The sequence below is a fragment of the Poecile atricapillus genome, chromosome 3, assembly GCF_030490865.1.
Source record: "Poecile atricapillus isolate bPoeAtr1 chromosome 3, bPoeAtr1.hap1, whole genome shotgun sequence".
In the NCBI taxonomy this organism is placed as follows: Eukaryota; Metazoa; Chordata; class Aves; order Passeriformes; family Paridae; genus Poecile; species Poecile atricapillus.
This window is the reverse complement of record NC_081251.1, coordinates 76,978,025-76,990,341: the sequence shown is the minus strand read 5'-3', so window position 1 is coordinate 76,990,341 and position 12,317 is coordinate 76,978,025. Positions and strand designations below refer to the sequence as shown.

General features: G+C 42.4%; 1 protein-coding gene across 1 annotated transcript in view; it reads left to right on the top strand.

The window, feature by feature from the left end:
• PACRG (parkin coregulated) overlaps positions 1 to 3,160 on the top strand; it is a 224,021-nt gene extending 220,861 nt beyond the window's left edge. Inside the window, exon 6 of the mRNA XM_058835644.1 lies at positions 2,691 to 3,160. Within this exon, the coding sequence (XP_058691627.1) occupies positions 2,691 to 2,845 (155 nt within the window). The 3' untranslated portion in view covers positions 2,846 to 3,160. The remainder of the gene's footprint in view (positions 1 to 2,690) is intronic.
• Positions 3,161 to 12,317: the final 9,157 nt, after the last annotated feature.

Here is a 12,317-nt window from a genome sequence, read left to right as displayed (position 1 = left end):
ACAACTTCATAAAGAGTTTGAATCAGATCCATGTTCACACTTTACATATGCAACATTTTTGTGGCTGACAAAGCTGGCTTCCCAGGCAAACTAACTTGGAAATAAAGTCAAACCAGAGAAGGGTATGCTGAGACTGCTATACTTCATTGGCTATTTTATTCCAACTAATCATCATTATTATTATGAGTAGATATTTACCCTTAGGTGCATTGGGCAGATCATTCTGACTCATCTATTTAATGGATGCTGTCCTCTTGGGTTAATGATTATCTTTTTTGTATGAAAGATTTGTTAATCCTTATAACTACATAGGATGGCTATTTTAGTACTTACCATGTGACATCGATGCTGACATAACCTTTCTAGTATTGTTGGTTGTAGCTTGTATCATGACACTAGTGTCAATTATGGCTGTCTTGAGGATACAAACCTTCTTATAGCACAGATGGTCTGTAGGAAAAAAAATCCTGTAATGACGGTCTGCACATCACACATTCAGTCTTCCCTTGCAGACTCTTTCCTTTATCATTGCCTCATACTCTTAGGTACCTTTTAATCAAGCATCTAAGACATAATTTTTTTGTTCTATAATAAAGATTGTAACATGCAATTCCGGAAAATACCTCTGCTACCAGCATTATCACGGCTTCTCATTGGCCTCCCCCAGATTTCCTTAGAAATGTATCACCATTACTTCCAGACAGCTGATTTTTTTTACTACTTCTTTGAAAGAACGATGAAAGCTGTGTAAGCTCATTAGCAGAGCATGTGTGTAGGCTTAAAATTACAGATAATAGACATATGGTTGGAAAATCAGTAATTCCTTTACGTATTTGCCAAGACTTAGGTCAAGGTTCAGGGTTTCCTTTGCTCAAACTGGTGAAATCAGAAATACCTCCAGGTGTTCTGGGGAGAGCTTGCAGTGCACATGCAAGACAGGTGATGAGGCACGGTTATCTCATTTGCCTTCTGCAAAGGGCAAGCCATGTTTACTCTAAATTACACGCAGTTGTGATGTGCTTTTCTTTTTGCCCATTTTTTTTTGTTTAAGCCAATACTTTTTTAATAGTTCTTGGTGTTTTCTATGCACTCCAATAATCCATTTTTTCTAACATTGCATTAAATTAATTGTAATAAATTTTGATGTCACAACCCTGGCTTTTCATGTCAGTGAGATTAACAGTTAATGTATTGGAAAATATTTGTGTGCTTAAAAGTAATCATCATTTTTAAAAAAATTACCTCCTTCCCACTCAAGGAGCACAGTCCTTGTATGTCACATCTGTATTTGTATAATGATTTCATAAAAAGTAAAGTGACATAAATATGTGTAAGCAGTCAGATATTTTAAAGAAAAATTAATCAAAAGGATGATTTTTACCCAGGTTCACCAGCTGTTTCTTCATCATAATGGTTGTCTTGTTTTTGCTGGTAACAAAGCCATGAGCTTTAAATCCAGATCTTTTGGCTTAGATCTAAGAGAGGATGTGAGGATTGGTGCAGTTGTACATCTACATGGCATCAGCCTGGGGATCTGGATGCAATGGTGGGGGCAAAATGCACCCTTGCTTTTGTGTTTGCCCTGTTTCAAATGTGAAAGGCCAGCTCTGCTGGAGAAGTTGCATTTGTCTTGACAAATGGGTCTTTCTCTGTCTGAGTGAGAGTAGCACTGATTGTTTGAGATGTTAACATGGGCACTTTGTCACCACTGCCCAGGGTGCTTGCATGTGGACTACCCTAGAGCAGTGTGACAGCTCCCCACTACACCAAACTCGGTCTGAGTACATTTTGCTCCTTCCAAATTATTTTCTATACATATCTTGGAATATATATTCAGATACTTTTAAAGATAATTTTCAGAATATTGGTTTAAAACCAAATGAAAAATATTTTCCTCCTTTAAATCTCTCGGCAACTTTGTAGATGAAGTTATTTCTTATTGTTCTTATTTTGCTGCCGCAGTTATTCACACTGATTTTTAAAGAATTATGGTCTGTGTGTGTGAGCGCGTGTCACCCTCACTAGTCCATGTTAGGGAAACCAAAAGTAAATGTTACTGTATCTGGGGACTGCAATAATTTGTCCTTTTGACACTGACTTAGTTTTACACATTTTTCAGGAAGCCAAAATTGAATGAGCACCATGCTATACTCCAAAAATCTCTTTTAGCCCTGTTCTCTCTATCAGGAGCAACAAAAGTGTGTGAATATCATGACTAACATGGAGCAATCACAAACTAATACCTGTATTAGATTTCAAACCATAACAAGTCTAGATTTAGTCATTTTTTAAAAAAAGTGCTTATGCATCTGGCAGTAGAATTTTGTCTTAAATAAGCAGTGTTAAAGATAAAAAAGTAATGGTTTTAGAGGTGAACTGTGAAAGAGAGAATCTATATTCATCTTATAAAAGAATGTGTTTATTTTCATTAGGATTTTTACTTACATCCAGAAGTAATGCATACATAAATTTTGAAAGCATATGAAGCTGAACTCTGATCAAAGCCTTAAAGAGATATCAAGCCTATCCTGTTTTCAGATTCAGCTCTGTTTCATGTCAGAGAACAAAGTTTCTAATAGAGGCACAGTAACTGACCAGCAATTGTAATTTCTTACATTATTGTTTCAAAGTGTAAGATGAAATTCAATATAATTGTTTTCTTCTGTTGTTTTTTTTCTTTTATTAACCAGTTAATTTAGGTGATGGGATAGAATACAGCCAGCAGAAGCGTGAAAATATTGGAGTTCTCATTCAAGAGACACTGGAACTCTTTGAACGCTACGGTGGAGAAAATGCTTATATAAACATTAAATACATGATCCCCACTTATTTGTCATGCATGTAAACTGAATTATATTAAATGGGATGATTCCATCTATGCTCTAAAAAAACTGTATCTGACTCTGTATGGCATCTTGTTAGTCATGCTTTATCTTCTCTACAGCTGCTAAAATAGTGGCTTCTGGGGCATTGGAGTGTTAGCACTATTGTGAACAAGGCTTTCCAATACATAAATAGTGTCTGTTCCTTTGATTACAATGGTGTACTGTGCTTGTTTGTTCCCTGAAAGAATCCCTCCTTTATAACAGAGCTGACTCGAACAAGAATCTGAGTTAAACCTTCACTTGTGTAGACAATAAAACTATAATTTTCATACGCGATTCAGCAATCGCTGTTCTGTGTCCGCTTGCCCTGAGGGTGATGTCAGAGGCTGTAACAAGAAGAGTTTATGCTGACTGCTTAATAGGTGTTTGTCATGGAAGAGAAACACCAGTTCAGCAATGCCTCTCTAGCAGCTGTGCCAAATAATGTGCACAGACATACAATAAAACTGTTGAATGTATATACCAATTGCAGCGGGAAAATTTATATTTTCCATTATAAAGCACTGTCATTAAATTAATCCCGGTTTCTTACACACTCCTGTTCTCAGCTTCCAGGTGTTTACTCATGGAACTTGTGTTCCTCTTGGTGAACATAAGGCACAAGCACAGTTTTGAAGGAAAGAGGCCCAGAAAAACACTTGAATAAACCAGATGGAAGATACAGCATACATAAAGTATCAGTCCCTAGCAACACTGTTAATCTTGATAAACACAGAATATATGCGTACATTTTTAAAGGGCACTTGGTATTTTTGTAACTGCAAGGTTGCTGTTGCTTTTCTGTTGTTATTTTTATGGTGTGTATGTGTGCAAAGAATGTAACTATTGTTGTAGGAATCCCTTACAATTTCCTACTCAGTTAGTTTCTCCCTGTGTACCCATAACACAGAACTGATATAATCATGGATTTAAGCAAAGCTTTTGAGATTGACTTTATTGCTTTTTAAGCAGTTCTATGGAATAAACCTACAAAAAAATAAAATAATATAAAACCAGTCTTACAATTCTCAAGGACAACCATTTAAAATTATTGAATCAGCTCAAAACAAACCAGAGATACGAACTTTTCCTGAAAACATGTGATTGTTAAAAGTACTTTAAAAGACTTTGGGCTCGTCTGGCTTTTATTATGTTTCCTGGAGCTCTTCAAATGTATGCAAGTTCCATTTTCAAGAGTTTCACTGTAACTGTTAAGGGCCTGAAATGCACTCTTTGGTGTTAGACACATGAGACTTTTCCAAAGTGATAATCCATATCCATATTCACACCTTACAAGGCTTGCCCAAGTGAAAGACACAGCCCCTACACTGCCCTGCTCTCTTGGATGCCTGCTGGAAGTGTGGGGAGCACCTTCCCACCTGCTGAAACTTTGCGCCGTATCTATCATTAGACTGACATTAGAACTTGCCTTTTTCTGTTCTGTAGCACCTTCAGCCTGAGAATTTTCTTTTACTTTCTTCTCTTCCCTGTAAATGGAAAAAAAAAAAAAAAAAAAAAAAAAGGAAGAAGGTTTTTAATCTTCTCACCTCTTTGAGGAGATGTACCTTCAAGTGATGCCACCAGCCACAAGCACTCATCAGCCCCTGGTTTAGGCACAGCTGCTTGAGGTGTGCCTTTTCCCCAGGCCCCAAAGGCCTTCCTTTTCTGTGTGTTTTCTTTTGTTCTTCCTGAGTTTTCTTTTACCCGATTTTTCCAGGGCTACCCTCAAGTCCCTAGAGTTGAGACAAGGTCTGTCCTGTGTCCAGCATACAGCTGCGATGGATAAGTACATCAAAAACTCTGCCTCCTGTCGAGGGTATCAACAAATCTTTTACCTTTTGGGCAGAAATGGAGGTGAAACCTGGCTGTAGGCCCATATCTCTGGAAGCTCAAGAGCTTTGTCTTCAAACCTTGCAGCACAGAGGCCAGCTGGATAATGCAGGGGGGCACAGGCCCTGTCCTCCCTTCCAAAAATGCTTTTCTACAAAGCCACCCTGGCAGTATCCACACAGCCTTCGCTTACGGCTTCTCCCCATTTGCCTTGCATTGTCCCTGGCACCAATGAGCCATACTTTTTCATTTACTGACATCTATGGATTTGGTGACTATGGCACTGCAGGCTTCCCATGAGTACAGGCTGTGCTGGAAAACTGCAGCTCAGAGAGAGCTGAGTTATTCAGCTCGGAAACAAACCAAGCCCTTCATAAAAGGAGAATTCCCAGGCCACCTTTCACTCTTCAGCTATTTGTATTCTTTTCCTTAAGAGAAAGTCCAGTACTGCTCTTTGCCTGAGATCAAAAAGCTCCTCAATAGCTGGCTTCAGTTCCCCTGACGCTGGGCTCCAGCCACAGAGCCACTCGCAGAAGAGACTGTGCAGGAAAGGGCTCTCAGCCCTGGGTTTTCCCCATCCCATCACCCTCTGCATTCCCAACAGCTCTGTCGAGGATGAGAAGTTTCAGGCTCCTCACAAGCCTTTGTAATTCTGTTCCCTGGCCCCTTCTTTTTGCATCCCCTCCCCTTCAGCTCAGCTAGGACAAGACTGCTGGCTGACAAAGAGACACCATGGAAAATGGGTACTTTGTGAAGCTGCAGACTTGCCTGGGCCCGATGCCCTCAGCCTTGTGCTCTTTCTTGAAGATTTCTTTCACAAGACATAGGTTCAACAAGGGGTGACCTTATGACAAACCGTAAGGGCAATAGAGGTCATGTACATTCACATCAGGAAAAATAAGTTTTATAGAAAAGTGCTTTTATTTGCATGTTCAGGATGAGAACATTAGCCTCCATCAACACTATTCCTATGCCTGGTCCATTGATTTGAAAGTGAACATCCTCCCATTACTTTTTCATTTCTAGGAGCTGCGCTGATAAAAAGAATCATGATAAAACCCATGGGTTGGTAATTTAGAAACACTGAGAATAAAACTATTTTAAGATGTCATTTTACTAAGTCAAACTGTAGGCCTTCCAACCTTGACGATGTCCCTTTGAGCATGATCAGCAGCATATTTATAGGCAATTACAGCTCAGAGCACTTTCTAAAGCACAAGATCAAGGACTCAGGTGCTTAAGCATACAAGTAATACTATGTCATTCAATACACTGCTTAGCTATCTTACTATGCTGAAAAAAACCGCAGAATTATGGTTGAAAAATAGTAACTGCCTCTCTTTTGACCAGATAACATAATTGTGGTCATAGATGCTAGGGGCAAGCCAATCAAACAATTTTTAATTGTAATAGATTAAAAGGTATTCTGGGAGGGTATTTCAAGGGGTATAAACCAGGTGTAGAGACATTAAGGCTAATTTGGCTTTACAGAAGTGGTGTGGTTTGTGCCTTACTCTGGGGTCTTCTGCTGCTTTCTAGCTCTCTGGTGATGGTAAGGTAAGGAGCATCAACGAATGAATGTGTGGAAAGTTAAGTTTTAAGAGCTGGTTTTCTGAAACTACCTGTTTGAAACATCTCCAGTTTATCTTAATAATTAGGTTGGCTGGCTATGGTTTAGCTTGAAGCAGAAAAAGCAAGTGATAACATTAGGGGGGGAAAATGTATCTTTGGCTGCCTTTGTCATGCATGATCATGAGAACAAGCATAAAATATAGTATTTTTGATGATTCCTCCCCAAAGCTGTGCGAGGGAGCTCTGTAACAGGTGTCAGAGTTTAGGGACATCTGGTACTTTGTGAATGCTGGCAGGTGCTGCAGGGCAGTAGCTGTGCAAGCTATTGATCCACTGAGCACTTGGAGCTGCACACGTGCAGGTGAGCAGGGCAGGGGTGGCTGGGGCTCCTGCAGAGGGGCAGAGCCTGGCAGAGAGGACGGAGCAAGATGCTGCCAGCACTGGTGGCAGGGAGCCGGAGCCAGGCTTCTCGCTGGTAGCTTTCCAGTGTTTCAAAGAGATGGAGCTGCCAAAAAAGTTTGAAAAGAGCCTCCCAGGAGTCAAATACAAAAGGGCTGTGGGAAGTTGTAAGTGGGAGGGAAGGTATGGGACCTTAGCTGGGAGGGTGTTTGTGCGTGGGGTGCAGGGAGGTGCAGCTGCAGCCAAGCAGGGCAAAAATAAAACATTAGAGCAGACACTATGTGCTTTCTTAATCCTGTCTGGAGACCCTCTGACTTCCAGAAGAGCATTCTCCAGTCTGAGGGGCTCTGCAGGCAGTGGGGCACATCACATTTTTCCACTCATCTGTAACATCCTGTGTTTTCTGCCTTAAATAAAAGCAGTGATGTTTGTGGGAACTCCATATAAAGCCTGTCTGCTTGCAACCTCTCAGAGCTGCTTTGTGCCTCCTGGAGACCGGGAGAGGAAGGTTTATGCCCTGGCAGGACAAGAAGTTCCCTGCACTGGCCCCATAATCCTTCCGGCATGTGAGGGGAGGGAAGGGGAGTGTGTGTGGTGGGGCATATCTTAGCTGTTCTTGTTCTTGCCTAGCAAATCCAGCCTGGGTATGTCTGTGGGGCTCCTTGCTGAGAGCTCTCCCCTCCTTGGACAGTGCCTGGTGGGTTCTGGTGAGGTGGGTGGAAGCCTGCTTGAGCAGAGACAGCAAACCACAGCCTCAGGGAGGAAAATGTATGTTTCTTGCAGAGTAGGGAGTCAGCTTTGTCCTTTACGTCCCATTTGTGATGCCACAAGTCAACAAATACTTTATTTTTTTCACTAATGTTACTCAGGAGTGATTTGAGCAGCCCTCATGAACCCAGTCTCACAACTCCCTGTGCTCTTGGTGTGGGCTGTGTGTGCAGCAGGACAGGGTCTGTATGCTCAGGAGTGGGTGACTGCTCCCCTCTCTGGTGGGCTTCCCTATTAGCAGCAGAAACATCTAATCTTGGCCACCCTGCTGAGGCACTTTCCAACCAGGAATGTGCCCCGAGTCCCCTTCCTCAAGGGGAAAGGAGAGGCTGCTCAGATTTTCCTTTTTTTTTTTTTTTTTTTGCCAACAGAGCCCCTCACATAGAGCAGAAGCCTTAAGTTACAGAAGAATGGGCACCTTCATGGAAGAGGAAGCTGAAGGCACAAGCTGTTGCCAGGGGCAGTTTTGGGACCATGCCCTCTCTACTGCTGCTGTGGGTACCCATGCAAAGGAGCCCTCTGCATTTGCTATGGTCTGGTGACCCTGGTTGCATGGGGTGAGAAGGGATGAAATGGGAACTAACCCTAGGGCTTTCCAAATACTGAAAGAAGTTAAATCCTAGCCTCCTTACTCTGCCTTGGTCAAGGTGGATTAATGCATTGAGGTAATAGGAAGAAAGGGAGCACCTAAGCAGAGCACCATAGTGTCCAATCTTGTATGACATACCCTTAGTTTATCAAATGGTCTCAGCAATCCAAAATTCTTCTGTTCATCTGCATAAGCATAATGCTTTAGGAAAAAAAAAAATAAAATCAGAGATTAAGGTTGTTGGTGGGCAGAATGGGATCAGCTACATACCAGCCTGCTGTTGTAGCTTGCTCTGCAGCAGTGGGAACATGTTGCTTGTGTTATGCGCTGCCTCTGTAGAGCTGTGATGCACAGCTCGACAGAAATTAATTTAGCCTGCCATACTTCATGTGACTGCAAGTAAGTGCATGGATGCTTTTGGTAGCATACCCTCTCTGCAATGAGTGCTGCAGCCACTGCAGCTCTGTAGCTGCCACAGATTCATTCTGATCTTGCATGAAATCACATTGCTCTCTGATATGGGAATAGTGATCAAAGAAACCCTGTGTACAAACTCCTCAAAACACAAAAGATTAAAAGAAATCTCAAGGAGGTCTCCACATCACAAGTACAGCCTGTCAACAACATGTGTAGCAGTGTTGGATGATGAAGCCCACTGGGTATAGGCAGGAAAAATTAATGTCTGACATAAAGCACCTACCTCGTGTTGCACATTATTGCGTTAATCAGGGGGCCTGGCTTTAAATGTGTGGTCCATCCAGTTTTGTATCAAATTTCAATTTCTGTTTTCTGGGTGTAATTCCTAAGCCCTTCCCTAAGGAGCAATTACCGAAAAGCAGCTTGCCTTACCCAACTCTCGCCCTAGAAGCAAGGAATGATATCCCTGCATCTGGCCATCTCCATCTTGTGCATTAGTCTCATTACTTCATTTTCATGTGTTTTTGCTTCCCGCTTCTCCTGGGTCCCTGTGGTGCTGTGCCGAGCTGGAAGAGATGCTGAGGGATCAGTGTGGGTAGGGGGGAAGCTGATGAGAAGAGACCAGGAGTGAGCAGCTATTCCGGCAAAGGCTTTTCCTTGACAGTTTATGTTTTGGAAAATGTGAGTTTTGGGGAACTTGCGTCTCTTTCTCCCAGCACATTGCAGCATTATGGAGGAAGGGAATAGAGGAGGCCTTATTGCAGAGATGTTTTGCCTCAGCTACAGCCCAGGGAGCAGCTCTGGGGTGGGAAACATTAGCTCTGCTGCAGGTGGGTGACAGGAATGAGAGCAAATGGTGGGAAGCTCTTGGCTTCCCACAATTTGCTGTCACTGTGAGCACTTAGAGGCTGCATTTGTTGACCTTTTGGGGCCCCTGCAGCTGCATATCACCATCCCCTGCCTCTCTGGGCCACCATTTGCTCCACTGCTACAACCTGCATTCCTCCTGTGACTGGGAGTTCTCTGGGTTTTATTCGGCAGAGCCTTCCTAGGCTCTGCTCCTGAGGAGTGCCACACTGCTGTGACAAGAGGCAGCCTGGGACTTCTCCCCTCACTTTCTATGAGATTTCCAAGGCCTACTTGGAGCTGCTCATGTTGCTGGGAGGGAAGCACACATTCAACAGCTGTCTTCTCCTCCCGGCACTGCTGTCTCTGCCCCAGTGTGCTCATGGCAACGTCCTGCCTTGATTGATGGGATGTTGTCACCATCAAAGCTAAAGGATCTCAGCAGGCATCATGGAGCTGAGCTTTGCTCCTCCTAGCCAGTGGCACAACCTGCTTAGCCTCTTTTCCCTTTTCCTGCATGGGCTGTTGGTGGTGTTTTCCCAGGCTGGAGCAAACCTCTTCCCCAGCACATGCTGAGCAAGAGACTCTGAGATGGGTGGTCTGCAATTCCCCACCTCTTTGGAAAGCAGCTAAATTCTTCCAGGGGTAAGGAGTGGAGGGTGGGGGAAGAATAGAATCTATCAGAAATAGTACTTTAAACCACTACTGTAAACCCAAAGATAAACCCCAGGTCTCTTTCAAAATGCTCTTAGTACAGGTAGGGGAAATACCTGGAAGCCCTTGTTTAGCCCCACATTTTACAGTGTGAATTATTCCTCAGCTATTAACTGGAAGAACTTCATGCCTGACACTCTTTTTTTACTAACACTGAATCATCTGTCTCTTACAAAGGAAGAAATTGCTACTGCACTGCCTCAAGAATCAAAGTAAAGGGAACATCTGCTCTAAACTTCTTGCATCTGATTATGGCTTGCAATGCATTATTACTTACAGTAGTAATGTGACTAAATTAAAGCTTTCTTCTCTTGTGTGTGCTTTTATGCATTGCTTTGGTATAAAATGTGTGGCTTGCTTCAAATCGACCTACAGCTAAAACTATGTCCACACAGAGCTGAGCCCACGTGTACTTAGATGCAATTAAGGGCACAATTGGAGCATTCTGAAAGATTGCCTTTAAAAGGCCTTTTGTTCACTCCCCCAGAGGGGCTGGGTGTTATAAGCACGTTAAAATGCAACTTTAAGGGGGGGGGGAAAACCCCTCTGTGAAGAGCTCTGTAGAGGCACAGCTATGTTTTCTGTAGCTTGGCAGCTGTCTGTATTCAAAGGCTGGGGAATGACTTGCGTTGTGAGGGTGATGATAGTTTTGATAGGAATCCCCTGCATCACAAGAATGTTCCTAATGAAGGAGGAAAAGCCCACCAGAAACATTCCAGGGCTGTGAACCTGCAGGCAGCCAAAGCCAGCATCCGAGCTGCTCTGCACAGACAACAGCAGCAAGTCCAGCTGCTTCTGCAGAAGAATGAGTTAGTGGTTATTTTTCTTTTCCTGCCTTTCTGAAGTGCTTCCAGTCTTACCAATGAGCTTAATTGATTGAAAAAAAATATCTTGAAAATAAACCTCTTGAACTTGCATGCCTAGAAACCTACCAGCGTCACGTGCACAGCAAAGGCCACGTATCTCACAAAATACCACAACATTTCACAAAGGAGGTTTAAGAGCTCCAGCTGAATAAAGCTTTCTCTGTGAAATATTGTTATGCATCTACAAAGCAGTTAAACCCTCCTTGGGAAAAAAAAGTGTACATCTCTCACAGCGTAGTGGCAGCAGTGTAACTACCACTGAGGCCTCATTAATAAGGTTTTTCTTCTTTATCAGTAGAAGTGAAAAAAATAAAATCTCATCACAAAAAAGAAATCTCAGTTTGCAAATTCTGACAGTTTGCTTTTAAATTCTACATACATGTGTTCATATATATGTATATCTATATATAAAAATCTACATAACAGTGGCCTTAAGGGATGGATCCTCTTACTTAATTCCAGTAATGAAAATAAGAGGGCCTAAATTAACTTGATAAGACTGTTTTCTATTGATAATTTTGCTACTGACAGTGCAGAATTGATTTTTTTGGTCTGTGTTTTAGCGGCTTTTAATTATAAGACAGCCTTAGTACCACATGAAGTAGGAAAAATGGGCAGTTGCAAACTCTACAGTGTTTTTTTCGTACATATTATAATGGTGTGTTTTTCTTTTCAGAGAAAAAAAATAATATTCCCCTGTTTTCAGCGGGGTTTTTTAAAACCTTTTACTCATTGAGCATTTTTTGTCTCATTGAGGAGATGGTTGCATTGCCTTTGTTTAACAGCTTCCCTTCAAACCCATGAATGTTTTCAGCTTTTTATTACTGTTACGTAGGATTGCATCGTATTTTCATGTCTCCCATATTGCTATAATTATGTTTGGGGTATGGAGATGGATGGTCTGCTGAGTGTGTGGTTTCTCCACAGCCCTCACTCAGGGCTGTTTTCTATAATTTCTAATCAATAGAAGGCAGTTGTACAAAGAGAGTTTTTAATTTCCAATTTCTGTTTCAAGTTTCTCATGAAAACTTAAATTTTTAATTTTTTTTTTAAATATATAAAGCAATTTCATTTGCTTTGCCTGAGACATTTTGTTGCAATTATTTCCCACCTCTCCTGTGAAACCATGGCACTGACCGTCCTGGGCAGTGTGCTCCATGCAAGACACATGTACCTGCCATCCTGAAGGCTTGGGGAAGCTACTCTTCCCTCATAAACATCCCAAAATAAACCTTGAAGCACAGGTGCTGCCCCTGAGGTGCAGAAATATCTGCAAACTTGGTTTTGTAGTAGGGTGAAACAAGCTGTGTGCTGGCCCCAGCTTGGAGCTGGGCTTATGAACCAAGGATGGGAGATGACCTCAAAGCTGTGGCCTCCAAGGAGGTCAGTGAAAGGACCTTTCCCAGAGCCGTAGGGTGTGTTTAGGGCCACCTTACCCAGCTGTGTGTGGCC